General features: G+C 38.3%; 7 protein-coding genes across 13 annotated transcripts; 6 read left to right on the top strand and 1 right to left on the bottom strand.

Moving 5' to 3' along the window:
- Window positions 1-3,975: 3,975 nt before the first annotated feature.
- On the bottom strand, window positions 3,976-17,849 carry LOC115622884 (prolyl 4-hydroxylase subunit alpha-2). 3 transcript variants are annotated; one of them, XM_030516983.1, is made up of 6 exons: window positions 17,693-17,849; window positions 5,870-6,088; window positions 5,611-5,807; window positions 4,925-5,553; window positions 4,698-4,863; window positions 3,976-4,641 (listed from the first exon to the last, which is right to left on the bottom strand). In XM_030516983.1, the coding sequence occupies exons 2-6, from the start codon at window positions 6,073-6,075 to the stop codon at window positions 4,481-4,483; spliced, it is 1,359 nt and encodes a 452-aa protein (XP_030372843.1). In that variant the 5' UTR covers window positions 6,076-6,088; window positions 17,693-17,849; the 3' UTR covers window positions 3,976-4,480. The 3 variants fall into 3 exon arrangements, with proteins under 3 accessions (XP_030372843.1, XP_030372842.1, XP_030372841.1); XM_030516982.1 differs by having other exon boundaries at window positions 5,870-6,172; window positions 17,693-17,847; XM_030516981.1 differs by lacking the exon at window positions 17,693-17,849 and adding an exon at window positions 6,227-6,395 and having other exon boundaries at window positions 5,870-6,172.
- On the top strand, window positions 6,577-9,000 carry LOC115622885 (prolyl 4-hydroxylase subunit alpha-2-like). Its single transcript, XM_030516984.1, has 8 exons — window positions 6,577-6,744; window positions 6,795-7,097; window positions 7,157-7,356; window positions 7,834-7,949; window positions 8,011-8,442; window positions 8,495-8,533; window positions 8,588-8,731; window positions 8,813-9,000. Exons 1-8 carry the CDS (start codon window positions 6,638-6,640, stop codon window positions 8,909-8,911), a joined length of 1,440 nt encoding a protein of 479 aa, XP_030372844.1. The 5' UTR covers window positions 6,577-6,637; the 3' UTR covers window positions 8,912-9,000.
- Window positions 9,040-12,919, top strand: LOC115622314. The gene is made up of 13 exons (XM_030516220.1): window positions 9,040-9,243; window positions 9,302-9,453; window positions 9,512-9,662; window positions 9,716-9,912; window positions 9,959-10,596; window positions 10,656-10,821; window positions 10,884-10,915; window positions 11,125-11,294; window positions 11,345-11,496; window positions 11,565-11,715; window positions 11,779-12,493; window positions 12,550-12,715; window positions 12,786-12,919. Exons 1-13 carry the CDS (start codon window positions 9,095-9,097, stop codon window positions 12,845-12,847), a joined length of 2,901 nt encoding a protein of 966 aa, XP_030372080.1. The 5' UTR covers window positions 9,040-9,094; the 3' UTR covers window positions 12,848-12,919.
- LOC115622886 (prolyl 4-hydroxylase subunit alpha-2-like) lies at window positions 13,227-15,110 on the top strand. Of its 3 annotated transcripts, none has more exons than XM_030516985.1 (6): window positions 13,227-13,412; window positions 13,467-13,621; window positions 13,687-13,837; window positions 13,901-14,615; window positions 14,679-14,844; window positions 14,913-15,110. In XM_030516985.1, exons 1-6 carry the CDS (start codon window positions 13,270-13,272, stop codon window positions 14,972-14,974), a joined length of 1,392 nt encoding a protein of 463 aa, XP_030372845.1. In that variant the 5' UTR covers window positions 13,227-13,269; the 3' UTR covers window positions 14,975-15,110. The 3 variants fall into 3 exon arrangements, with proteins under 3 accessions (XP_030372845.1, XP_030372847.1, XP_030372846.1); XM_030516987.1 differs by having other exon boundaries at window positions 13,473-13,621; XM_030516986.1 differs by having other exon boundaries at window positions 13,234-13,412; window positions 13,467-13,618.
- On the top strand, window positions 16,028-17,840 carry LOC115622888 (prolyl 4-hydroxylase subunit alpha-2-like). 3 transcript variants are annotated; one of them, XM_030516988.1, is made up of 6 exons: window positions 16,028-16,199; window positions 16,250-16,404; window positions 16,470-16,620; window positions 16,684-17,398; window positions 17,457-17,622; window positions 17,686-17,840. In XM_030516988.1, exons 1-6 carry the CDS (start codon window positions 16,057-16,059, stop codon window positions 17,745-17,747), a joined length of 1,392 nt encoding a protein of 463 aa, XP_030372848.1. In that variant the 5' UTR covers window positions 16,028-16,056; the 3' UTR covers window positions 17,748-17,840. The 3 variants fall into 3 exon arrangements, with proteins under 3 accessions (XP_030372848.1, XP_030372849.1, XP_030372850.1); XM_030516989.1 differs by having other exon boundaries at window positions 16,250-16,401; XM_030516990.1 differs by having other exon boundaries at window positions 16,256-16,404.
- An 871-nt stretch (window positions 17,850-18,720) lies between the features above and the next one.
- Window positions 18,721-20,784, top strand: LOC115622917 (prolyl 4-hydroxylase subunit alpha-2-like). Its single transcript, XM_030517041.1, has 7 exons — window positions 18,721-18,734; window positions 18,792-18,943; window positions 19,012-19,162; window positions 19,480-19,676; window positions 19,733-20,286; window positions 20,371-20,536; window positions 20,595-20,784. The coding sequence occupies exons 3-7, from the start codon at window positions 19,026-19,028 to the stop codon at window positions 20,651-20,653; spliced, it is 1,113 nt and encodes a 370-aa protein (XP_030372901.1). The 5' UTR covers window positions 18,721-18,734; window positions 18,792-18,943; window positions 19,012-19,025; the 3' UTR covers window positions 20,654-20,784.
- On the top strand, window positions 20,648-23,813 carry LOC115622918 (prolyl 4-hydroxylase subunit alpha-1-like). Its single transcript, XM_030517042.1, has 8 exons — window positions 20,648-20,975; window positions 21,036-21,187; window positions 21,531-21,678; window positions 21,737-21,933; window positions 22,490-22,998; window positions 23,051-23,104; window positions 23,169-23,334; window positions 23,409-23,813. The coding sequence occupies exons 1-8, from the start codon at window positions 20,779-20,781 to the stop codon at window positions 23,465-23,467; spliced, it is 1,482 nt and encodes a 493-aa protein (XP_030372902.1). The 5' UTR covers window positions 20,648-20,778; the 3' UTR covers window positions 23,468-23,813.
- Window positions 23,814-25,297: the final 1,484 nt, after the last annotated feature.

Here is a 25,297-nt window from a genome sequence, read left to right on the forward strand (position 1 = left end):
GTATATACTTCAGTGAGCGACTTTCTGACTGCGATCCGATGCGGTTGATGCCCAAAATAATTGCAACCAAAAAAATATGAAACTTGTGCAAGATATACATGTATTCATGTATGTATGTAGCTGTATGTTGGACCGACCTTAAATTTAAAGCCCGACAAAATGTCAATTTTTTACCAGCCAGCCATTGAAGCTGGCTATCGCTTGCGATTTATAAATCGATTTTTCTTTTTTGATACTTTCGGTTATAAATTACAAGGCGAAATGACATGTCGTCCTTCGTCAAAGTCGCTGCGGCACGCCTCGCCGCTGTTTTAGTAAATCGTCTGGAATTTACGCGCCGGCACTTCGAACGACACACCTCGTCCCCATGGGCGCATTGGGGGCGTTACATGACCATAACGCGTTGTAATAATAATTCAAATATGGCGAGCGACACATTAGTTCCGCCATTTTAAGCAGTCACCATAATTCGAGAAAATAAATTATGATTCATATGGAGGCTCAACAGGTTGCCCAGTCTGGCATTAAGTGGATTTTCCTGAGCTCCTACTGATTCGACCCACGCACAGCTGCTGGTAGCGGGACAGTTCATAAATGTCTCTGCCAAATTATTAAACGCGTATTTCATTTCATTTGAGCTCAACCGATGATTGATAGTCGCGGCCCGGCAGCAGTCTAAAGACACATCATCCATATAAGTAGACAAAACAGACTGCAAGCCACACATGAACCATAAAACGTTTCGGCAAATGTCCATGAAGCGAAAATAAATAATGGAACTGGTGGCTACACAAGCAGAATTTGATGAAATAATATAAAAATGCAACGCCCATCTTCTCCGCCTCCCACTCACGCACGGACGGACGGCAAAAAGAAAGAAAAAGTTCATTCAAATTGAAGGAGCGACCATAAAGCGCAGACAAAAGACATAAAGTAAATGAACCGCCGCACATAATGCAAAAATAGACGAACCTCGCGTATATCTATTTCTATTTCCATTTCCATTTATGTGGCATTGTCGCAGCTCTTCATTGCTACTTAAAATCTGAGTCGACATCACAATCAATTGTTACGTTGAATAGTGTTTTTCCTCTACGATAAATGAAAGCATTCTGACTGACAGGCAGTCAACAGAATTTAATCCAAGTTTCTGCTGGCTTCAACAAAAAGACAACCATTTCGACATAAGTACATAAATATGTGAATAGAAAAATATCGAATCTGACATTATGTGGAACTATAACAGACCGGCGAACAAACCAAATTATTAGAATACCAGAATTAAAATTAATTAACCAACGAAATTTATGAAGACTTGAAAATGCCAGCAGTGCAAGGCGCTTCTCTTGGAATTTGTAGTAATTAGTTTATTATATAAATATTTCACTCGACTTTTGTGGAGACAGGCAAACATATTTATATCCATAAATTTGCAATGACATAAAAATCAATTATAGATTTTATGTAAATTTTAATTAATTATGATTGTAACAATATTCACAACAGTACCGGAGCTGTTCCTGTGAAGTTTTATGGCGGTTGGAAAAATAGATTTTTTTTCCCCGATTTTTTCAAAAATACAATTTGCAGAAAAGTTTGAGAATTATGATATAATTTTTGCAAATCCTAAATGCAGTAGCCACGAAAAACTGTTGAATTTGTAGTAAATATATTAGTACCTATAATATAGTTTATAAGATCATCGAACAGTCTAAAAGATATGGAATTAAGTTGTTGAAAGGGGACATACCCTAAACGTATATCCCACCAATGTTCAAGTTCCGAGTGGCATAAGCCCAAACATAACTAAGGCACATATGAAATGCAAAATCATTGAATTTAAAAGAGATGTAATGCCCAGGAATACGGCTTACGATTCTATGTAGATTGGGTTCTATAATGTGAACCGTGTTTCGGATATTTGAATTGAAATGAATAGTAGAAGAAGATGTTTTGTTAAGACAAAACTTCTTATAAATATGTCCTCTATTCTATAAGAATATCTTAATATTTGCCGTAGACCTCTATGGATTGCACAGCTCTGTAATTATTGACAACTTAAAGGAGCACGTGTTCAATTTTTATATACAACAACTCATCAATTTTATTGTTAATACTCAAGACAACTTTTTTTTTTAATTATACCAAGAATCCGGCAAACGGAATTTGGAATAATGTTGTAATAGCAAGAGGCAAAACTGGGAGGCACTCATTCAAATATTACGCGGAAAATACAGCTTGAATGAGTCACGCTCACACACGTTTCAGTGCTCAGATTGATTGCTCGACAACAATTCCGTCACCTTGGATAACAAAAACAGGACCCCAGCACACAAGAAATCGGCTTTTTCATTTGCATATGCGAAATTTAATTGGCATAAAACTGTCGAATTGGAAAGGAGTTCGCTATTTTCGCGTGCACGCAGCGCGTCATTGAAAATGAAGACGACATCGCCTCAATTTGTAAAGTAAGTGCTGCGAACAGTCAAATAACAAGGCTATTATCAGCAATTATAATTGGAAAGCAAATACATATGTGTACACATATGGGAAACTCGTTTGCTGCTCCTCATTAGAATAAATTGCTAACGCCGTAAATTGGAAGCGAAAAGCGCTTCATAAATAATCATAATTGCTGTACTGTGGGTATAAAGCGCGGCATTCCATATTAGTGACGAAACGAGCCACTAACTGGTGTAGGAACTGAAAGGCTCTAGAAATGATGCATTACAAATTAGAGTTAATTCCAAAAAGCGAACAATAAGTATGTTCAACATATCTGCCAAATACGTTATTGGGGTAACCTTCTATCGAAGCCAAGATAGGATTTATTGCCGACTAAAAATAGCGATGACATAGAATCCTATATTTTTTATCGGCCATGGCAATTAATCCCTTAACTATAAGGAGCTGAAAGGTACACAATAGAATGACTTTATTACTTGTTTTGTTTAATATTGGTTTGAAATTAATCAATTTTTAATTACTTTCTAGTGCAACAAGTAGTGCTACTTACATACATGTTAAAGCACTAGTCATGAGTTAACTTAGTCGATAAACAGAGTTAAGATTTGTTTATGATTATTGTAAATATTATTATTTGAATATTAATATGTTTATAGTATATTTCTCTTGGCAATCTATAAAATATATTCTTGTGCTTTGCTCACTGCGCTGTATGAGTTAACTCCATATTTTCGTCACTAGGCCTGAAGGTACTTTTTTAAGCACGTAGATCCAAATGATTTCTTAAAATCGCTGAGGCATAGCAACAACAAATAAATAAATAGCAACCAACGGAATGTTAAGACATCCAGTCAAACATTTAATGTGATTTGTTTATTGAAGAGGAATTGATTGGGCCAACAATGCACGTATGTACAAGTATATACTCGTATGTGTAATCTTAATCGTAAGGCATGCGGGTAGTGGCCTTGAGAGTCGAATCAATGTACTTAAGCCCAAAGCCTTAATAACACAAATATGGTTTCTAGGACAGCAATAGGCCGAGTACACTAAAACGGTCTTTGGCCAAATAACTAGAAAACTGCGACCAGCATTAGCAAATACAAATACAGGCAAAATAAAGAAGCTTATAAATAAATATTAGACAGACACATACGGGACAACAACAAAAGTGTAAATTTGCCAGTTTTATGGTTTAAATGTCGCGTCATTACAATTTGCTGGAATCTATGAGCAGTGGGCCAAGCCATTTGCATTGTTTATAGACACATTAAAAGTTTCTCATATGAACAGCCGACGACGTGTCGGAATATATAGCCTTAAATAAAAAGAGAGGGCAATCAGACATATGTACGAGTACAACTGTGGCAGTTGTTAGAAATATTGACACCCACACGCGCCGACTATAAATCGTAGAGTGCTGAGCGCGTAATTTACTTTTTTACGAGTGCTGGCAACGAAAAATCGCATAAACAATAAAGATTTACTGAATCGAATGGACAAATGAATGGAGGCAGGCAGTACAGCATGACGAGGCAATATTTTGGCTAAGTGTCGTAAGAGTTGGAGCTGCAGTTTGATTTTGGAAATTGAGTTCAATTTCTCAAGCAGAAGATTCAGTTTTTAGAATCATATAAAACCAGCAGAAGCAGAAGGACAGAAAGCCGGACGGGTTCTTTTTTTTGCCTAATATTTTTGTAAGCCTTTTTTTTTATTTTTGAATATTTTATAATTAATGTTCTTTTACTTTTTATTTCTTCATCTCTGCCTGGATTTGCCTCAAAATAGAAACAAATTATTTTTCATTGTAATTTTTTTTAAGGCAGTTACATAAACATGCTTTTTCTGTTTGAAAAAATATTAGAATAAGTAACAGATATTCGTTAATAAATTCAACTTAAAGCCGGCATTTTCAAAAAGATTCTACTTTCCCAGATTTCAGTTGGTTTCTAATAAATAAAAAGTACATTTCTAAACTTGTAACAATTATTATGTAATGCATTGTTTAGCCTGATTATTTCATAAGGCTTCCGGCATAATCCTCTTCGCGGATAAAGTCAAGGTCATTTGTCACTTCCATTTCCGGTAACAGATCGCTTTTGGGCAGTGGTTTAAAATGTATTGGACAGGGTCTGATGAACATTTGTGCCTTATCGCGTATCCATTTGGTGGCGACTGAAAAAGGGGGAATACATAAGGCAACAGTAATTTAGGAAACGCCGCCTTCTTACTCCATTTATCGCCGAAAATAATGGGACAGGACACGTGTAGGGTTCTTTCATCGGCTTGACTATTTAGCTGGAGATTATAGAAAACCATTACGGAGCCCTTTCGCGGTACTACGGTTATATTAAGTAAAGGAAACACCGTTTCGCCACCCTGTTCTACATCGGTCAACTGTTTTGCAAAAGAAAGAATGGCATTTAGCAATACCTTTGTAGAATTCATATGTTCTTACATAGGCTAAGGCAGTGGCCGTACGATCGCCCGTCTCCCACTCTCCTTCCGAACTCCTCTTGGACGCGTCAATGTGTTCGTGTATATGCCCACTCATGCCGTAATTAATGATCTGTAACTTTTCCGAGTCGGTTAAAAGCAAGCCGGTGACATGAGATACACGTTGGTTCAAGGCCTCAGTCACTTCGTGGACATGATCGTCCAGTCGCGCTGTCTTGCAGGTGCGTTGGCCGTAGTAGTCCATTGCATATAAGTTTGTCTTAAAGTCGAAAAATTCGGCTCGGTGTAATAATGGCCGCGACAAATTCTTTAATGTAGAAGCTTCAACGTCACTCAACAATCCATGGTAGTAGGTAATAGATGGGTCCTGAGATAGCACCTCCATTTTAATGGGCGCCAGCTTAAGAAACGGAGTCGATCGCAGGTAATGGCAAGAAACACCTTTAACGATCGGTGGATATGGCCTGTTGCAGAATTTCTTGTACAATTTGTTGCTGTTTCTTTCTACATTCGGCACAAGTGGCAGCTGACTTAGCTCCTTCAGTTGCTCCACTTGACGCTTCATATAGTCGTCATTGGGTTTTCTGGCCAAGGTTCTATTCGCATAGATATATGCGGCTTTGTAGCGACCTTTTAACACTCGTTCTATTAGCAAGAATTCTTAGCTATTTCCTATTACCCACTTACCAGAGATCCTAGTTGCTTCAACCAGTATTTCCAATATGGCAACAAAGGTCCAGTCCATAATTTTAATTAACTTGGCATTCGAGTGTTTGTACAATTTAAGGGCCAGCTTTAACCAATCTATTGCGTATGTGTAGCGTTCCTTGTAGAAGTAAAACAGGCCCAGCATACTGCATTCAATAACGCCCCACTTGTCGTGACTGAAAGAAAGTTTAATATTTAAAAATGATATGTAAATATAGGAGCACACCCATATAGCCACCTGTAATATTTTCCCTTCAGTATTCCGGCTACCATGTCCTTGGCTTTTAGCTTGTATGTCGTCTGCAGCCGATATATAGCCAGTAGGGCCTCAGATAAGTCCGTTTCTGTGGGCAACAATGGGTGTAGACTCTGTGCCGAGGCAATTTGCTTTGCACCTAGCTTTTTGGCCATCAGTTTTAACCACTTCGGCCAGTCCTGATGCATGTGACGTGTCAATCTATATTGGTAGAACACGTTGCTGGTATATGAGTCGGACTGGGTTTTGGAATGGCTGCGTAATTTTTTCATCTGCTGCAAAGCACTGTACAGTGATATTTTAGATTATAAAGATTGATAAAAATGCTTTCAAGCTCACTTTTTGACATTTTTTAACTGATCTCTTAATGCAGAGGCGTAGCTCTTCAAATTCCCAACAGATTTTTCCTTCAACTCCAGGAGAGGCGGCATGGAAGTTAATGCAATGGCAAAGTCATGTGATACTGGGCGTTCGTCGGCATTAAGTGCCACACCCATTAATACGATCAAAAGGCATGACCGGATCATAATGACGGCTAACAGAAACTGGGCTACGTTCTCGGAGCAACTATACTAATGCACCGTGTCTAATAAGTTTACTAGAAACATTTCAAATGCTGATAAGTATGTTTAAAATAATGCCTTCTGTTTTTCAAAAACCTACAAAATGTGTCACCTACTACATTACCTCAATATTTTAGGTTTATTGCATATTAATGGAGCTATAGCAGACGAGGCTTGGGACTATGCCATGTCCGTGGCTGGCATGAAACCTTTATTGGAAATGGAGACTGTACTCATAGCAGAGCTTGCAAAGTATGGCAATTCTTTGAAACAGAAAATCGACACTATTGAGAGGTGAGCAGACTATTGAAGAAGGCAGGACTCCAAGTTCAGTTGCTTTCCAGCTTCCTATCTGAGACACGTTCCAAGCAAGCACAATGGCAAAAGGATCGAGAGCAATATGTGTCAAATCCTTTGAACGGCTTTGCGCTTATTCGACGACTCCATGAAGATTGGTCTTTTATGGAGTTGTTTATGAAGACACCGCTAGGAAGTTCTGAACAGCAGACAATGAATGAAGTGCTAGAAGACGCGCCTACCATAGACGATATGCATGATGCCCTAACATCGATGCAACGCATACAAGAGTCTTACGATTTAAAAGCAAGTGATATGGCTAATGGAGTGCTAGGTGGGGTGCAGTCACAGTGAGTAGCCCGAACAACGATGCAGTTCAACTCTTTAAGTTCCACAACTTGGTGATCAGATTTCAGCTCAATGCATTAGATTGCTGGATGATCGGTAGCTTTTGGTATGCGCACAATAAATATTATCAGAGCAGCAAATGGCTAGAGATGGCTATCGAACAATTCATCATAACAAGAGATATTGAACCTTACGAACGGATCTATGACCTAAATGAAGCACTCTTATACAAAAATTATGCAAGAACACTTATAAAACGAGGTAAATTTGATACTTTTTCTACGCAAATTCGAATATAACCTTTGATAGGTATTACGTAATGAGGTAGTTTTGATTGGAGAACTATTTATTACTTGGTAAAAAGTTGTTATCAAAATTCTAAGACGATCTAAACTCAACTGGATCAATAAGGACAACATATATTCAAAGCCCCTTACAAATTTAACTGTTCCCATAAATATAGTTGATTAAATTAATACTTCTCAATAGACAAGCTGCACACAATATCTTCACAAACAGTAAGCAGGTAGATGTTTAATATATGAAACAATTTTTTAAACAATCTTCTTCATCATCAATTTAAATACCATATCTTCTTTAATACAAATATGTTTAAGAATACTTCAGAGTTCATAAAAATGACTCATTTTATCAGCAGAGAAGCCTTATTACAGAAACATACTATAATGCACCCGTACTCTTTATACTCTACAAGAAAATAACTCATTGTCCTTGCAGGCCAAAGCAGGACCGCTCTGAACGCCATTCAAAAAGTAGCCGATTCGAACGTGGATCTTTGGCTTTTGCGCCGTGAATTGGAGGAGTCCGATTCTGTTTATGACTTCGAGTCTAGGGTTTGTGAAATGAGACACAAGAATTATACACTATTTTGCTAATACTACTTGATATTTAAAGTATGTCAAATCACCTGCAACAATTATCGAAAAAGGATGCCGTGGTCAGCTCCCGCTCAATCCGAAACTTAAGTGCCACTATCAGACTAGTACGAATTTCTTTTTAAAACTGGCTCCTTTTAAAGTTGAAATGCTTAGTCTTGATCCATACGTGGCTTTCTACCACGATGTTATTTACGATAGTGAAATCGCCCACTTTAAAGCGCTGCATCCATCGTCGCTTAGAAGTGCGGATCCGTTCCGCCAAAGTGGTGGGAATACAGACCAGACACTGAAATACGCCTGGGTTGAGGATGTGAATACACTAAATGTGCGGATTGGAGACATGACTGGTCTTGACGTGGAACACGATACTGGATTACGAGTGTCTAACTACGGTTTAGGTGGCCACTTCGGCTTAAAGGCTGACAATTTGCCGGAAAATGAAATCGAGGTAAATGGGATAGCCGAGAGTGAAAATCTTTTATATTTTCAAGCTTTTACAGAAAGCCTTGGGAGATCGCCTGACTACTACAACGTTTTTTGTAAGTTCCGAACTAGATAATTTATTTCGTTCATCTAAAACATTCAATTTCCAGCTGACTGACGTGCAGCAAGGTGGTGCGATAGTTATTCCCCACATACCTACATCCATATTTCCCAAAAGAGGAAGTTCTGTGGTCTGGCATAACCTGGACAACGCGTTAAACCGGCAAAAAGGAATTGAGCATGTCTCCTGTCCGGTATTGGTGGGCTCCAAATGGAGTAAATTGGCCCTACATAATGCAGCATGGGTTATAAGCTGAATTTTCTTTTTCTCGCAGCACTCAATAAATGGTTATACGGACGGCCCCAAGTGTTTAAAAAACCCTGCGTCGAATGCCATCACCAACGAGGGCAAAATGTTATCCAACAATGTTTGAATAAATTGATTTAAGTTTCCGGTTAATATCATTTAAAGCGTTAAGAACTTATTATACAAATTGGCGTGCTATTGTTGCAATCTAGATTCTGTGACAGTCTTCAAACAAATATTAAAAATGAAGTTGTTGCTTTTTAGTTTATTTCTTTGTATTATTGGAGCTATCGAAGAGGACGACCCATGGATGGAGATACCCTTTCTCGAAGATTTTGATGAACGGTACAGCTCATCTGTCGTAGGACTTTTAAAGCTATTGGAAATTGAAAGAGCGTATATGCAAGCTATAGATAGATATGCCAGTGTCTTACAGCAAAAAGTATACGTGCTACAATCGTAAGTGAAACGATCACATGAAGGATAAGAATAACTGCAAACTATCGCTTTCCAATAGATATATTTGGTCATTAGGGGTCAGAAAGCATGAAGACTTTCGTGAACGTGAGCGATTTGTGTCCAATCCCCTGAACGCTTTTGCGCTCATCAGACGTCTACACCAGGATTGGCCCGCATGGCAAAAATATATCAACTTTACATTTGGAAAAGGTATCTATACGAAGTATGTATTAAGAAGTTATGATAACATTACAATTATCAAAATCAGCTGAAATGCAAGTAATGGAGAATCTGCTGAGCAAAGCACCCACTGCGTCTGATATGACCGAGGCACTAATGGGTATGCACCGAATAGAAAAAACGTACGATCTAGAACCTAACGATATAGCCAATGGGCGTCTACAGGGGAAACAGTATAAGTAAGTGACTGATCAGTTAATTGATATTTGCAAAAACTCAACGTCTGTTAAAGTATTCAGCTTTCTAAACGCGATTGTCTAACCCTGGCCGATCATAAACTAGAGAAAGGCGACTACAGTAGTGCCATTAAGTGGTTTCGAATTGCAATGCAAGAGAAGTGCCAGCTGCATGGACAGAGATTTGATGAGATACTAGACCCAAAAAAGGAGCAAGTAGAAACACGTTACCTAAAAGCCATAATTAAATATAGTAAGTGTGTTATAGGGTGAATCTTTATGTACTTATCTCAGTCTAGCATCTCTTTCAGACCTCAGCGCAAGTGATAATAGTTTTAATGCCAGTCAACTAGACGAAGCTGTGGAGACAGTGTTGAACAACACAAGTACCGCCAATTTGAAGAGCTTGGCACAGAAAGCCAGCGAAATAGTCGAGTTAAAATCCGAACCCTCAACAAATGATATAGGCTGTCGTGGACTTTTTCCTCAGTACAACAAACTAAGCTGTCGGTACAACTTCACTACAACGCCGTTCCTTAGGCTAGCTCCGCTTAAAATGGAAGAAATTAGCATCAATCCTTATATTGTCATGTATCACAATATTGCCACCGACGAGGAGATAGAAGATCTGCATCAAAAAGCAGTACCCAAGATGAGCAACGGATATGCCGGCATTGTCAAGAAAAATCAAACGGAGCCTCGAGAAATTGTTTCACGCGTTAGTTGGATTGTAGACGAACTGTCATCAAGAAGACGCATAAACCAGCGAATTGTGGACGCGACAGGCTTGGATATAGTTGGGGTCCAGGCAATACAAGTAGCCAATTATGGTTTAGGTGGATACTTTAAAGGACACTACGACTATCTGTCAGATGACCAGATACAAGACAAAGAGATTACGGAAATGGGAGATCGGTTAGCTAGCATAGTTATCTACGTAAGTCATGTCTTCCGATTAGGGCTTCAATATAAAATACTCGTAAGATCGAATTGCAGACTGGAGACGTAGAACAAGGTGGAGCAACGATGTTTCCAATCAGTCGGGTCACCGTCTTTCCTCAAAAGGGCAATGCTTTATTTTGGTTCAACCTAAATAACGATGGCACTAGAGACCCGCGATCGTTACATTCCGTGTGCCCAGTTATTGTGGGCAGCAGGTGGAGTAAGTACAAATATTTCAATCACTTAAAACTATTACGAATTAAATGTCTAAATATCTTACAGCGATAACCAAATGGCTTCACGAGAAAGCACAGGTTTTCAGAAAGCCCTGCCCAAGGCAATTCGTCTGAATTGGAGGTCTACTTGATTTTACAGAAAATATGTGAAACAAATCAATTGGTTAAGGTTGTCAACAAGTGTTGTGTGACTTGATATTTTGTTGCAAAGTATATTTGATTATCCAACTGATATGACGGGCTGGCTTTTTTCTTTAATTACGAGTGTCTTCATTTTACTCATTCAGGACACTCTTTTAGTGTCTGCTTACGAAATGAAGGAGAATGACACAAAGCCAATTCTATACAGCACATCAGTGGTGAGTCTGATGGAACTGGCACAAATCGAGAATGAGTACGTAGATCATTTAAGGGGTTATGTAGACGAGCTACAAAGAAAGGTGGACTACATAAAGCAGTAAGTGGAATGTTGTCACATCGCGAGGCTTGCTAACTACTTTTTTTAAGATATAGTCAAATAGGGAAGCATCCAGAGCTTGAAACTGAACAGCAACGAACGCAATTCGTCGCCAACCCATTAAATGCTTTCGGACTCGTACGCCGTGCACATGAAGACTGGAGCAAGGTGCTGGATTTCATAAAAATGGTGGAGAATCCAGGTAGTAGTCGAGCAAACAGAACTTTCAAAGCAATAAACAGCAATACTATATATCTGATCTGACAATAGCCCAATTTGAGGAAATGGATCGTCTGATGGCAAAAGCACCAACTGAAGAGGATATGAATGAAGCGTTAAGAGGGATGGCTAAGATACACGAAATATACGATTTAGAACCTGCGGACATTGCCAAGGGTTTGCTGGATGGAAGACAATATATGTGAGTGAGATCTTTAGAACTCTCTAAATCGCTATATAACTTATTAAAATTGTGAAACTTCAGGGCTCAGATGCCTACGCCAGACCGCGTATTGCTGGCCGACTATTTATACAACAAAACCGATTACAGAAGAGCCGCTCAATGGTACAAAACCGCATTGCAAAATGAAACAGCCGAATCTCAGAGAGAAGAAATACGTAAGAAATATATTATATCCAGGCTTAAGGATGGACGCTCCGATGAAGTAGAGAAATATCTAGCTGAGCTCTCACAAAGTCATGAAGAGTCGCTACCTACAATACATAAACCAACTTCAACTCAGCTAGGCTGCCGTGGCCTCTACCCGGCTCGGACCAATTTATCGTGTCACTATAACTTCAAGACTACGCCCTTTCTACGATTGGCACCAATTAAAACGGAGATTTTAAATCTAGAACCACTCATCGTGCTACATCATGACGTTCTTTACGATCGCGAAGTAGCATTCGCAAAGAATGTAACAATGCATGATATGATTGATGGTATATCTGGCTCAAATAATAATATAATTATTTCGAAATTTAAACAACTCGATGTGACTGGCACCATTAAAATCGATAGACGTATTGCAGATATGACAGGATTAAGCTTGACCGATTCTTCCCCTATACTAGTATTTAATTACGGACTTGGTGGGCACTTTCATGAACATTTTGACTATGTAGATGAAGACTGGGATGCTGATATAGATGAATTCTTGGCATCTTATGGAAATCGTTTTGCTACAGTTGTTTATTTTGTGAGTATATGTTTATTCAGAAATCGCATGCTATTATATATTTTCAAATTTTGCAGGCCAGTAATGTAACGCAAGGTGGCACTCTCGTCTTTCCAAGACTCCAAATAGCTGTGCGACCAGAAAGAGGAGCTGCTTTAGTTTGGCACAATTTAAATAACGCTTGTGAGCCAGAACCTTTAACAGAGCACTCAGTCTGCCCAGTGATTGTGGGCTCGAGATGGGGTGAGCAAAACCTCTAGTTCCACTGATTAAATATAACTAATACATAAATATTTATTTTTTCTATTTACAGTACTTACCAAATTTTTGTTTGAGAAAGTCCAAATGTTTACGAAACCCTGCTATAAATTGTGATGGAATGGATGTCGACAATAAGAAACTTATACTTAAATTTTTGAATTGGCATATTAAACTAACTATACATTATGTAATAATGACAGGCCCTTATTTAATGTCATTTTAATTTTAAATTAAAACTAATACGAATTAAATGTCTAAATATCTTACAGCGCTAACATAATGTCTTCACGAGAAACCACAGATTTTCAGGAAGCCCTCCCAAGGCAATTCTTGTAAATTGAAGATCCACTTGATTTAACAGAAAATATGTGAAACAAATCAATTGGTTAAGGTTGTCAACAAGTGTTGTGTGACTTGATATTTTGTTGCAAAGTATATTTGATTATCCAACTGATATGACGGGCTGGCTTTTTTTTTTAATTACGAGTGTCTTCATTTTACTCATTCAGGACACTCTTTTAGTGTCTGCTTACGAAATGAAGCAGAATGACACAAAACCAATTCTATACAGCACATCAGTGGTGAGTCTGATGGAGCTGGCACAAATCGAGAATGAGTACGTAGATCATTTAAGGGGTTATGTAGACGAGCTACAAAGAAAGGTGGACTACATAAAGCAGTAAGTGGAATGTAGTTACATATATCGTGGGGCTAGCTAACTACTTTTTGTAAGATATAGTCAAATAGGGAAGCATCCAGAGCTTGAAACTGAACAACAACGAACGCAATTCGTCGCCAACCCATTAAATGCTTTCGGACTCGTACGCCGTGCACATGAAGACTGGAGCAAGGTGTTGGATTTCATAAAAATGGTGGAGAATCCAGGTAGTAATCGAGCAAACAGAACTTTCAAAGCAATAAACAGCAATACTATATATCTGATCTGACAACAGCCCAATTTGAGGAAATGGATCGTCTGATGGCAAAAGCACCAACTGAAGAGGATATGAATGAAGCGTTAAGAGGGATGGCTAAGATACACGAAATATACGATTTAGAACCTGCGGACATTGCCAAGGGTTTGCTGGATGGAAGACAATATATGTGAGTGAGATCTTTAGAACTCACTAAATCGCTATATAACTTATTAAAATTGTAAAACTTCAGGGCTCAGATGCCTACGCCAGACCGCGTATTGCTGGCCGACTATATATACAACAAGACCGATTACAGAAGAGCCGCTCAATGGTACAAAACCGCATTGCAAAATGAAACAGCCGATGCTCAGAGGGAAGAAATACGTAAGAAATATATCATATCCAGACTTAAAGGTGGCAGCTCCGATGAAGTAGAGAAATATCTAGCTGAGCTCTCACAAAGTCATGAAGAGTCGCTTCCTACAATAGATAAACCAACTTCAACTCAGCTAGGCTGTCGTGGCCTCTATCCAGCCCGCACCAATTTATCGTGCCACTATAACTTCGAAACCACGCCCTTTCTACGATTAGCACCAATAAAAACGGAGACATTAAATCTAGAACCACTCATCGTGCTACATCACGACGTTCTTTACGATCGCGAAGTAGCATTCGTAAAGAATGTAACCATGCATGATATGACGGATAGTATATTTGGCTCAAATAATAATATAATTATTTCGAAAATCAAAGAACTCGATGTGAATGGCACCATTAAAATCGATAGACGGATTGTAGATATGACAGGATTGAGTTTGAAGAACTCTACCACTATACAAGTAATGAATTACGGACTTGGTGGGCACTTTCGAGAACATGTTGACTATATAGGCGAAGACTGGAATGATGACAAAAATGAATTCTTGGCATCTTATGGAAATCGGTTTGCTACAGTTCTCTTTTTTGTGAGTATACATACTCATGTATGCCTATTCAGAAATCGAATAATACTATGTCAAATTTTTCAGGTCAGTAATGTGACACAAGGTGGCACTCTCGTCTTTCCAAGACTCCAAATAGCTGTGCGACCAGAAAGAGGAGCTGCTTTAGTTTGGCACAATTTAAATAATGCTTGTGAGCCTGATCCTTTAACAGAGCACTCAGTCTGCCCAGTGATTGTGGGCTCGAGATGGGGTGAGCACATCATTTCGTTAAACTAATGTAATATTACTAAAAATATTCATTTATTTTTTTATTAACAGTACTTACTAAAGTTTTGTTTGAGAAAGTGCAAATGTTTACAAAACCCTGCCATAAATTATAAAAAACTATAATGCGAATAATAATCATAATTCATTTCTGTTTCTTTGGATATGGAATAGATTTTGTATCGCTACAAATTAACGAAAGACGTCGACTATAAAATATACATACATAAATTTATGCATTTGCATGTTTAACTATCGATAAATAATGTAATTCTGTGAGGGTCTTATTTAATATTTAATAATAGTAGCAAGTCTTGCTCGTCTTTGACGGGCTAAGTATTTTTGTGTGCAGTTATAAGCTTATTTACAGCAAACAAACGAAAGGTATAACTTAACAATTTTTTGTACATATGCCGCCTGGGGATCACAATCGTTTGATCGGAAGTCTTTTAGCGGGTACATAATAAAGTTCGCCGGAGCACCTGTGGCATGGTAGGCAAAAAAGCAAGGGGGGGTGGCTCTTAGTTCAATGGAGACTGAATCCTTTGCTATGTGTCAAGGAATCAAAGAGATTCCGAAATGGGGTTTTCGAAGTATCTCGAGGCAGTAACTAAATTGCGATCTGACAATCAAGCGGCAATTGTGTTCGTCAGAAATACAATGGTACATAAGCGAAGCAAACATAATGACATTCGGCTCCACTACATCTGAGAGAAGCATGAAAACATAGCGCACGTCTTCACTAAACCCCTATTCAAAGGAGAAACATAGACTTTGCTGTAAATTAATGAATTTAAACTTGTAAATTATTATTTCATTTATACATCCAAGTTAAGTCGGAGTTTGTTAGAAGCTTGTCATGTTTGGGTTACTAGCTCGTAAGTCATGCTTACTTCACTGTATTAAAGCCACTCAAACAGATAAGACTCTTTATGTTCTGCCTTGGAATTTGGGAGCCACGTGGATCTTCCACATAACTACATATATAAAACTCTCTAACAAAACTAATAGAAATTAATGTCTAAACTACGTGGAACAAATCAATAAGTTCAGGTTGTCAACAAGTGTTGTGTGACTTGATATTTTGTTGCAAAGTATATTTGATTAACCAACTGGTCTGATGTGCTGGGCTTTTCCTTTATTTACGAGTGTCTTCGTTTTACTCATTCAGGACATTCTTTTAGTGTCTGCTGAGGAAATGAAGCAGAATGACACAAAACCAATTCTATATAGCACATCAGTGGTGAGTCTGATGGAGCTGGCACAAATCGAGAATGAGTACGTAGATCATTTAAGGGGTTATGTAGACGAGCTACAAAGAAAGGTGGACTACATAAAGGAGTAAGTGGAATGTTGTCACATCGCGAGGCTTGCAAACTACTTTTTTTAAGATATAGTCAAATAGGGAAGCATCCAGAGCTTGAAAATGAACAGCAACGAACGCAATTCGTCGCCAACCCATTAAATGCTTTCGGACTCGTACGCCGTGCACATGAAGACTGGAGCAAGGTGTTGGATTTCATAAAAATGGTGGAGAATCCAGGTAGTAGTCGAGCAAACAGAACTTCCAAAGCAATAAACAGCAATACTATATATCTGATCTGACAATAGCCCAATTTGAGGAAATGGATCGTCTGATGGCAAAAGCACCAACTGAAGAGGATATGAATGAAGCGTTAAGAGGGATGGCTAAGATACACGAAATATACGATTTAGAACCTGCGGACATTGCCAAGGGTTTGCTGGATGGAAGACAATATATGTGAGTGAGATCTTTAGAACTCACTAAATCGCTATATAACTTATTAAAATTGTAAAACTTCAGGGCTCAGATGCCTACGCCAGACCGCGTATTGCTGGCCGACTATATATACAACAAGACCGATTACAGAAGAGCCGCTCAATGGTACAAAACCGCATTGCAAAATGAAACAGCCGATGCTCAGAGGGAAGAAATACGTAAGAAATATATTATATCCAGGCTTAAGGATGGACGCTCCGATGAAGTAGAGAAATATCTAGCTGAGCTCTCACAAAGTCGTGAAGAGTCGCTATCTACAATAGATAAACCAACTTCAACTCAGCTAGGCTGTCGTGGCCTCTATCCAGCGCGCACCAATTTATCGTGTCACTATAACTTCGAGACTACGCCCTTTCTACGATTAGCACCAATTAAAACGGAGATTTTAAATCTAGAACCACTCATCGTGCTACATCACGACGTTCTTTACGATCGCGAAGTAGCATTCGCAAAGAATGTAACAATGCATGATATGATGGATGGCGTATCTGGCTCTAATAATAATATAATTATTTCGAAAATCAAAGAACTCGATGTGAATGGCACCATTGAAATCAATAGACGTATTGCCGATATGACAGGATTAAGTTTGAAGGGCTCTTCCCCTGTACAAGTATTTAATTATGGACTTGGTGGGCACTTTCGAGAACATTTTGACTTTGTAGGCGAAGACCGGGATGACGAAATAAATAAGTTCTTGGTATCTGATGGAAATCGTTTTGCTACAATTCTCTTTTTTGTGAGTATACACATTTATACACATCTCGAATAATATTAATTATTTTCAAATTTTGCAGGCAAGTAATGTAGCACAAGGTGGCACTCTCGTCTTTCCAAGACTCCAAATAGCAGTGCGACCAGAAAGAGGTGCGGCTTTAGTTTGGCACAATTTAAATAATGCTTGTGAGCCTGAACCTTTAACAGAGCACTCAGTCTGCCCAGTGATTGTGGGCTCGAGATGGGGTAAGCAAATCATTTAGTTCTACTAATTGAATATTACTTATGTATATTGTTTTTTATTAACAGTACTTACCAAATTTTTGTTTGAGAAAGCGCAAATGTTTACGAAACCCTGCTATAAATTGTGAGAGCACTATAATGCAAATATTAATCATAACTCATTTCTTTTTGAGCATGGATGAGAAGCGAAACACGACAACAATAAGAAATGCATACTTAAACTTTTGCACTTGCCTGTAAAACTCATTATTCCTTAAAATGGTGTAATAATGTGCTATTGTGTGCTATAGTGAGGACCTTACCTCTCACAAATTTTTTAATGTATTGTAGCGCGAGCACCCTTTGGCCGAACGGTAACCGGCGCCATAAATATTTTTCAATGCACAACGGCGAACAAAATAGACAGACTGCCCGAATCCTGAAGGATTTTAATAACACGCAAACGTAAGTTAGCTGCGGTTGAAGCCTTGAAGTTGGCTGCGGCAGCGCGGATCTTGCACAAGCAGCTGTTTGTGGTGGGCGCATGTGAGTATATCGATTATCACAAATCGATAAGTGGGCGCCAACATCGGGATTCGAACTATGTATGCACTACTAATATGCATTACAGTATAATAATGTTTAGTGCTGCTAATTCACTTGTTTTAATGATACGTCATCTACAAATTTGAATAGAATAGCCAAGTAATATCAACAGAATAATCTGGATAGGCTACTAATATTTGTATTCCGAAACGAACGATGTGTCGACATGCACGATCTCCTGGTCCGAAGCAAATCGTTGCAGAACAGAACGATATGCATTAACTGTAAGGCTAATTTTAATTTTCCAATTAGCTAAATTGGAAAAGACCTTATGATAGAACTCTTTGATAGTTCGAGTCAGTACTCACAGCCCACAAGATGATTCCACGAATCATCTTATTTGCATGTTTGCACCTGCTTACCTATTTCACAGGTGCGCAATGCTCTAAAGGTATGAATGGCAATAATACAATGATCTATGCCACATCTGTGGCAACATTGACCATGTTGAAAGAAATTGAGGACTCATATATAGGCAACTTAACTGAATACACGAAGTTACTCAAACAGAAGGTGACTATTTTAGAGAAGTAAGTATTTGAAGAACTTGGCAAGAAACTTTACATTTTTATCGACCATTTGTACAGATATCTAGAAAAACTAAATCCTGAAATTAGAACGAGCCACGAAGAGCGAATAAAATATACTTCGAATTCTATTAAAGCTTTTGGCCTCGTAAGACGGTTACATAATGATTGGCCAAAGTGGCATAACTACACAAAGGCAGAAGTCGCCAAAGGTATTATAAAGTGTTGAAAGGTTTAAAGGTTAACGTGGACTCAATCGATGATAACGCCAATTCCGCAGATCAAGTGAAAGTAATGGAAGAACTTCTTCTTGCCGCTCCTCAGTCAGAAGATATGCGAGAGGCATTCAAGGGTATATTTCGAATAGAGCACAACTACGACCTAGAAGCTGCCGACATAGCTGATGGCATGCTTTGGGGAAAGCAATATGAGTAAGTGTTGTAACCACTAATAAGTTTTCTGCTTTACTTAAAAGCGTTCTTGCCAAGATTAGTAGCTAGTAACTCAGTATCGCCATATCGATATTATGAGGTTTTTCAGATTGCTGTTATACTTGTATGTTGAAATTTTAAGACGTGTCTATCTTTAAATCTGATGCTAATGTCCTGGCGATATTTTTGAAAACCAATTCCATTGCCAGTTCAACTGGAAAATCTATATTGATTAGTCCTTTGTTTTTCGATTTCAAACGTTTTCGATAGCCTTCTTGGTCAATAATTTATCCTCTAAAATATTTAATTTTCTGCAGTGCAAAGCTATCCACATCGGACTGTTTAGCCATAGCCGAATATATGTACAATAAGTCCGAGTATATAAGTGCAGCCAAATGGTATCGAGTGGCCCTAAGCCACCATATTCAGTTTGATGATGACATATTCAGGAATATATATGGTTCTCAACGTGAAGACATACGGAAAAACTACATCATTTCAAGATTAAAAGCAGGTAATCCAATGAGACTGTTTTTAGCAACAGAGACTAACTATTCACGTATGCTAAAGGAAAAGCGGATGATGTACAACTATATCTGAAAGAACTTTCGCATGACCCCAAAACACAATTGGAAAATACAGCGAAGCCAACACCTTCGATTTCTCAGCTGGGCTGTCGTGGACTTTATCCCCCACGGACCAATTTGTCGTGTCGGTACAACTTTACCAATACTCCCTATTCACGTTTGGCGCCATTAAAAATGGAGATAGTCAACGAGAACCCGTTTATAGTGCTATACCATGACATTCTTTACGAGCACGAAATTAACTCTTTGACGAATCAGTCTATAACTACAGATGGTTGGACGGACGACGCAGAACCGGAACTGGAGGTGGAACGCATCTGTAAAGTATCAACGGTGCAAGATAGAAAGATAGGTAGACGGGTTGAACAAATGTCTGGTTTAAACGTTGATCTGGACAACTACATGCAACTCAGCAATTATGGTCTGGGGGGACACTTTAGAAACCACTTCGATTATGTTGATCTCAAGGGGCACTCTATAATAGTTCCCCTTATGGCGAAATATCATGGCGATCGCTTTGCGACAGTATTGTTCTATGTAAGTATATTTTACTGTCACAATAGATCTGGGATTTTAAGTTAACTTAATATAATAATTATAATAATTATTATCTTTTCGCAGCTCAGTAATGTAGAACTAGGAGGAGCCACTATATTTCCGAGACTCAACTTAACTATATGGCCCCAGAGAGGTGCTGCCTTATTATGGTATAATTTGGACAATAGCGTAGAGCCTGAAAAACTTTCAGAGCATGCTGTTTGTCCGGTAATTGTGGGTAGCAGATGGGGTAGGTCCAAAAGAGTTATTTTGTCATTGAAATATTGCAAAACATATCAATATTGCAGTTCTGGCTGAGTTCATAGTGCAATACAAGCAAACGTTCAAAAGACCCTGCTATAAATAAATTATATTGACGTCAGCGGAACAAATCAGCCATGCTAATTGGAGCTGTACAAAAGTTCGCATTGTAGCGTTACTTGTACTTTTGAACAGTTTAGTGGAGCTTACTGAAATAAAACGTACCTCGAAATGGTATTACCACTTTTTATTTTAAGCCAAGTTTTGCTTTTTGGCATGAATATTGGAGTAATTGGAGGTCAGGAGGAAGTCATATACTCCACGTCTATATTGGGCTTGGCCGAGTTAAAAAAGGTTGAGGAATTGTATATAGCGAGGTTGGTTAACTATACGGATGCACTGCAAAAAAAGGTAGAGGCGCTGAAAACGTAAGTAATGGGAATATGTTTAAGTGCAAGGCATTGCAAGGTTGTTCTAAAAATCTTCAGATTTATTGAAACCGTAAACCAAACTAAATTCGAAACGGTAGAAGAGCGTATGAAGTTTGTTTCAAATCCATTGAATGCTTTTGGACTTGTTCGACGAGTGCATGTTGATTTGCAAAAGATCCAAAAGTACATCAAAAAGAGGGCCTCTAAAGGTAGAGTATACTTGTACATACGTTAGAAAAAATGTCTTTTAAAACCGTGGTAGCTCTAGGAAACTCGCCATCAATAATGAACTTAAAAAAAAATAATTTCAAAGAGAAAAACATACAATAATTAAATAAAATATAAACATACATAGATTTTATATATAAAAGAACAAGCAAAACATTTAAAATAATACGTTCTTCCTCAAAATATTAAGAATAGCTAGAGATAGAAAATAGATAAAGACAGATGATTTATATATCTCTTATATAAAGTAACAGTTTTGAATGGTGTTTTTTGAACAGTTGAATTGGCTTTTTTCCTTTTATTATAACAATATTCAAACCCAAGATCTTAGGGAAATGGAAAACCTATTAGCTAAAGCACCCTCTGATGACGATATGAACGAGGCGTTAAAAGGCATGCATCGCATACAGAAGATATACGATCTGCAGGCTACAGATTTATTCAAAGGATTGCTTTCGGGCGTACAATACAAGTGAGTTTTGATCTACTTAATAAAATATGAAAAACATCCCTGTAACTATACTATGCAGTGCCCGATTATCTTCGTACGATTGCTTAGCTATAGCCGACTATATATTCAACAAAACGGAGTACACTAGGGCCGCTGAATGGTATAAGGTGGGGCTCTATTATTTCAAGCCAATTGTCAACAGGATACTGAAGCAAATATTTAACATTGACCATCTGGATACTCGCAAAAAGTATCTGCTGTGCCGATTGAAAATAAGTTAGTTGGCCATTTTCAAACAGTTCTTTGCCGATTTTTATACCCTGTACCCGTAGGGTACAGCATGATGAGAGAAATCGATCTAGACATGTCCGTCCGTCTGTCCGTCCGTCTGGATGAACGCAAGGATCTCAGAAACTATAAGAGCTAGAATAGCCAAAGTTGGCATCCAGATTCTCCTAGGTCCGAGAAAGGACGAGTTTATTTTATTTTTTTTAATTTTCTCCCCCTTCTTCCGCTACAGAATTTTGTCAATAGCGTCCACATTTCAAATGCTACCTAAACCAAACGGTGCACACATAATTTATATATAATTGTCTACTGTTGTTTAAATTTTTTTAATTTTATCCAATTCGGTCAATTCTAAGAAAAGTTATTAGCGAAAAAATTTCTCTACAGTACCAACCCCCCAAGCTGCAGCAACAAGTTCGCTCTTCTTCTTCCTCTTTTTGGGCTCATATAACTCAGTAACGGAAGTTTACCTGGGTACAGGGTATTACACTGTCGGGCTTGCTCGACTGTAGCGTTCTCTCTTATTATTTTTGCTTAACCCTAGATGGTCCTAAACGTACGCAACAGTTTCTCGCCGAACTCACAAAGGAGCCAAAAGCATTTGTGCAAGAGACGCTACCAACAACAATGGAGCTGGGTTGCCGGGAACTCTTCGCGAAAAGAAACAGAATGAGGTGTCGCTATAATTTCACGACTACACCATTTCTCCGTTTGGCGCCAATGAAAATGGAAGAGATCAGCAGGTATCCACCCATCTGGCTGTACCATGATGTGATTTCTGATAGCGATATAGCCACTTTGACAAGCTACTCTTTGTCGGATTTGAGTCAGGGTTGGACCGATCAGTATAAAAAAGAAAATGAAAAGGAACGTACTTTTCAGACGACACCCTATTATAGTGATGGTGGGCCCTTAGATAAACGCCTTCATTCACGCATAGTGGATATGACAGGTCTTGATGTTGGCTCAAGAACAAACTTTAAAGTTGCTAATTACGGTCTCGGTGGCTATTTTCCGAATCACACCGATTTTTTGAACATTACGAAGCATCCGGTAAGTATGGAGAATTCGAGAACCACAGATTACTGATCCATGTTGTATGCAGAGTAAATACTATAATAATAAGGTAGATGATCGGTTGGCAACAGTAATATTTTATGTGAGTAAAGAACATACAAAACTATCCACAGTTCTAACACAAGTACAAGTATTTCTCATTATAGATTGGAGATGTGCCTCAAGGCGGAAATATTGTATTTCCACGCGCTAGAATCTCGGTTCGGCCTCAAAAGGGAACTGCTTTATTTTGGTATAATTTGCACAACGACGGGAAACCAAATATGTTATCAGAGCATACCGTATGTCCCGTTATTGTAGGCAACAAATGGAGTATGTTTTTACTTTTTTAAGTCATCAAATTATGCGTTTTTTGTATACTTTCCCTTTTCCCTTTCGTTTCGTAGCCTTGACAAGCAGCATTCTGGAAAGAGAGCAAATGTTCTTGAAACCGTGCTACAAATAGCTGTCGAGTGTTCTGTAAATAGTAGCCTGGCACTAACATCGGGGTCCTGGACGGTAGTAATCGAAAACTGCTGATGACATAAATAGGCTTTCTGTTTATCTTACGAGTCATTTCCGGTCGAACATGCAAATAGTTTGCTGAAAATATCGTTATATTTCGCAGAAAAAGAATTTATTTTAATGAAGTACAATCTTATACCTAAACATAACTTAATTTTTTTAAGATGTTGGTGGATCTTTTTGTGACCTTGTTTTAAAACAAATTTAAACTAATTGTTTATACATATTTACTGTATATCCAAACATAAGAAAAACGAGAGGTGGAAATATAATTATATAAAAATATAAGAAAACTATTAGTTGTTTGCTGCCTGAATATTGAAGTGATTAGTGGTCAGAAGGAAGTCACAGACTCCATTATATTGGCCTTGGCAGATGTTATATAGAACTTATAAGTAATACGAGTAGGAATAAGTTTGAGCCGATGTTCTCAAAAGATCGCTATTGAATAAAAGCGCATAGCTTTAACACTACTTTCCCAAATTGCTTTTTTAGGTTTAAAAGATTTTTGTATATAATTAGCAAAAAAATATATATTTAAAAAAACAATATCATAAGTATAAATTATATATAAAGTCATCATTCTTTAAATAAAAGAAGTTCTAGTTACCAACCAATTCGAAAGCACACTTTGGCAATTAATAGCATCTTCTCAGACACATTAATTAGCAACTAAAGATGAGAGCTTCCGCCTTAAAAGGCCAACTCATTTGGAAACTGCGAACCATTCAACTAAGCATTTCTATACATAACAGCCTATATGTGTATCTACATATGTATGTATGTATGTATATACATATGTATGTAGTAAGAGCAACAAAGTCATGTTGCTCCGACTGCCACACATTTCTTTCATTGTTTGCCGTAAAAATTGCAAGCGCCACTAAATTCTGGGCCGGCTCGTAGTTTGGGGTATCCCGGGTGGCAAGCGCTATCTTCTTTGCTATCGCCGGCTTATGTGCTTGCCCCAAATACCATTTAGCGGAAGTGCACACTTCAATAATGGAACGAGCAGCAGCAACAACGACAACGACAACGGCAGCTGCAACAAGCCAAAGGCCCTGGCACCAAGCCCCAACTACGACGCCGACGCCAACGACGACGAAGTCAACGACAATGGGGCGCAAGTTGACAATGGAGCACAAGGATACTTAAAAAGGACTACGTTCATTTTTCACAGAGAATGGGGCAGCAAACTGGTTTTATGAAAGCAACTGTTGCCAATGGATGGAAAGGGCCTGAGACTAAACATAAGACTTAAATGAATATATTAAGCAATTGCATAATTTAGGAAATTTAGGAAATAATTGCAAAGATGAAGCAAACTAAAAGAATTAACAAAGAAACTGGACAGTTTTCAACTGCAATTCTGATGCCGGAGCTGTGGCTTGTCAGTTGCTCGACCGGCGAAGTCCTTTGCCAGTGTCTGTACTCTGCGCCGGAATGAGTTTGAATGCAATTTGTTGACACTTTGTAGTATGGCGGGAAATGAAATCAGCACTAAAATAATTGTATAAGTTGCCCAAAAGTGCCTGTAGGCCAGATAGTAGAAAGCTTTCAACAGCAATAGGATAACAGGACGACATATTAGAGTATAGCGTTGGCATTGCGGGTTCCTATGAGCTTATGTATGCGGAGTGTGGCAATTAAACTTAATTGTTGAGTCAACAACACACATTTGTTGAGTCAATAATCTAACTCTATAAAATGATGTTACATATACCTCATATAAAGCTGAAAAGCAAATAAATTAAGAAATTAACAGACTGCT

The sequence above is a fragment of the Scaptodrosophila lebanonensis genome, unplaced genomic scaffold (genome assembly GCF_003285725.1).
Source record: "Scaptodrosophila lebanonensis strain 11010-0011.00,11010-0021.00 unplaced genomic scaffold, SlebRS2 tig00000043-arrow-pilon, whole genome shotgun sequence".
NCBI lineage: Eukaryota > Metazoa > Arthropoda > Insecta > Diptera > Drosophilidae > Scaptodrosophila > Scaptodrosophila lebanonensis.

Excerpts from the sequence above, each read along its gene's own strand:
- LOC115622884 (XM_030516981.1), bottom strand. The coding sequence starts at position 6,384 with ATGGGTGTGGCACTTAATGCCGACGAACGCCCAGTATCACATGACTTT. Across the intron at positions 6,173-6,226 it reads CAGTTAAAAAATGTCAAAAA|TGCTTTGCAGCAGATGAAAA; the intron begins GTGAGCTTGAAA and ends ATCACTGTACAG. Across the intron at positions 4,642-4,697 it reads TATTTTCGGCGATAAATGGA|TCGCCACCAAATGGATACGC; the intron begins GTAAGAAGGCGG and ends CCCCTTTTTCAG.
- LOC115622885 (XM_030516984.1), top strand. The coding sequence starts at position 6,638 with ATGTCCGTGGCTGGCATGAAACCTTTATTGGAAATGGAGACTGTACTC. Across the intron at positions 6,745-6,794 it reads AAAATCGACACTATTGAGAG|CTTCCTATCTGAGACACGTT; the intron begins GTGAGCAGACTA and ends GTTGCTTTCCAG. Across the intron at positions 8,534-8,587 it reads TGACTACTACAACGTTTTTT|CTGACTGACGTGCAGCAAGG; the intron begins GTAAGTTCCGAA and ends TTCAATTTCCAG.
- LOC115622314 (XM_030516220.1), top strand. The coding sequence starts at position 9,095 with ATGGAGATACCCTTTCTCGAAGATTTTGATGAACGGTACAGCTCATCT. Across the intron at positions 9,663-9,715 it reads CTACAGGGGAAACAGTATAA|TATTCAGCTTTCTAAACGCG; the intron begins GTAAGTGACTGA and ends CGTCTGTTAAAG. Across the intron at positions 9,913-9,958 it reads AAAAGCCATAATTAAATATA|CATCTCTTTCAGACCTCAGC; the intron begins GTAAGTGTGTTA and ends ATCTCAGTCTAG.
- LOC115622886 (XM_030516985.1), top strand. The coding sequence starts at position 13,270 with ATGAAGCAGAATGACACAAAACCAATTCTATACAGCACATCAGTGGTG. Across the intron at positions 13,413-13,466 it reads AAGGTGGACTACATAAAGCA|ATATAGTCAAATAGGGAAGC; the intron begins GTAAGTGGAATG and ends ACTTTTTGTAAG. Across the intron at positions 14,616-14,678 it reads TTGCTACAGTTCTCTTTTTT|GTCAGTAATGTGACACAAGG; the intron begins GTGAGTATACAT and ends CAAATTTTTCAG.
- LOC115622888 (XM_030516988.1), top strand. The coding sequence starts at position 16,057 with ATGAAGCAGAATGACACAAAACCAATTCTATATAGCACATCAGTGGTG. Across the intron at positions 16,200-16,249 it reads AAGGTGGACTACATAAAGGA|ATATAGTCAAATAGGGAAGC; the intron begins GTAAGTGGAATG and ends ACTTTTTTTAAG. Across the intron at positions 17,399-17,456 it reads TTGCTACAATTCTCTTTTTT|GCAAGTAATGTAGCACAAGG; the intron begins GTGAGTATACAC and ends CAAATTTTGCAG.
- LOC115622917 (XM_030517041.1), top strand. The coding sequence starts at position 19,026 with ATGGAAGAACTTCTTCTTGCCGCTCCTCAGTCAGAAGATATGCGAGAG. Across the intron at positions 19,163-19,479 it reads CTTTGGGGAAAGCAATATGA|TGCAAAGCTATCCACATCGG; the intron begins GTAAGTGTTGTA and ends AATTTTCTGCAG. Across the intron at positions 19,677-19,732 it reads CATTTCAAGATTAAAAGCAG|GAAAAGCGGATGATGTACAA; the intron begins GTAATCCAATGA and ends CGTATGCTAAAG.
- LOC115622918 (XM_030517042.1), top strand. The coding sequence starts at position 20,779 with ATGGTATTACCACTTTTTATTTTAAGCCAAGTTTTGCTTTTTGGCATG. Across the intron at positions 21,934-22,489 it reads GCTGTGCCGATTGAAAATAA|ATGGTCCTAAACGTACGCAA; the intron begins GTTAGTTGGCCA and ends GCTTAACCCTAG. Across the intron at positions 23,105-23,168 it reads TGGCAACAGTAATATTTTAT|ATTGGAGATGTGCCTCAAGG; the intron begins GTGAGTAAAGAA and ends TTCTCATTATAG.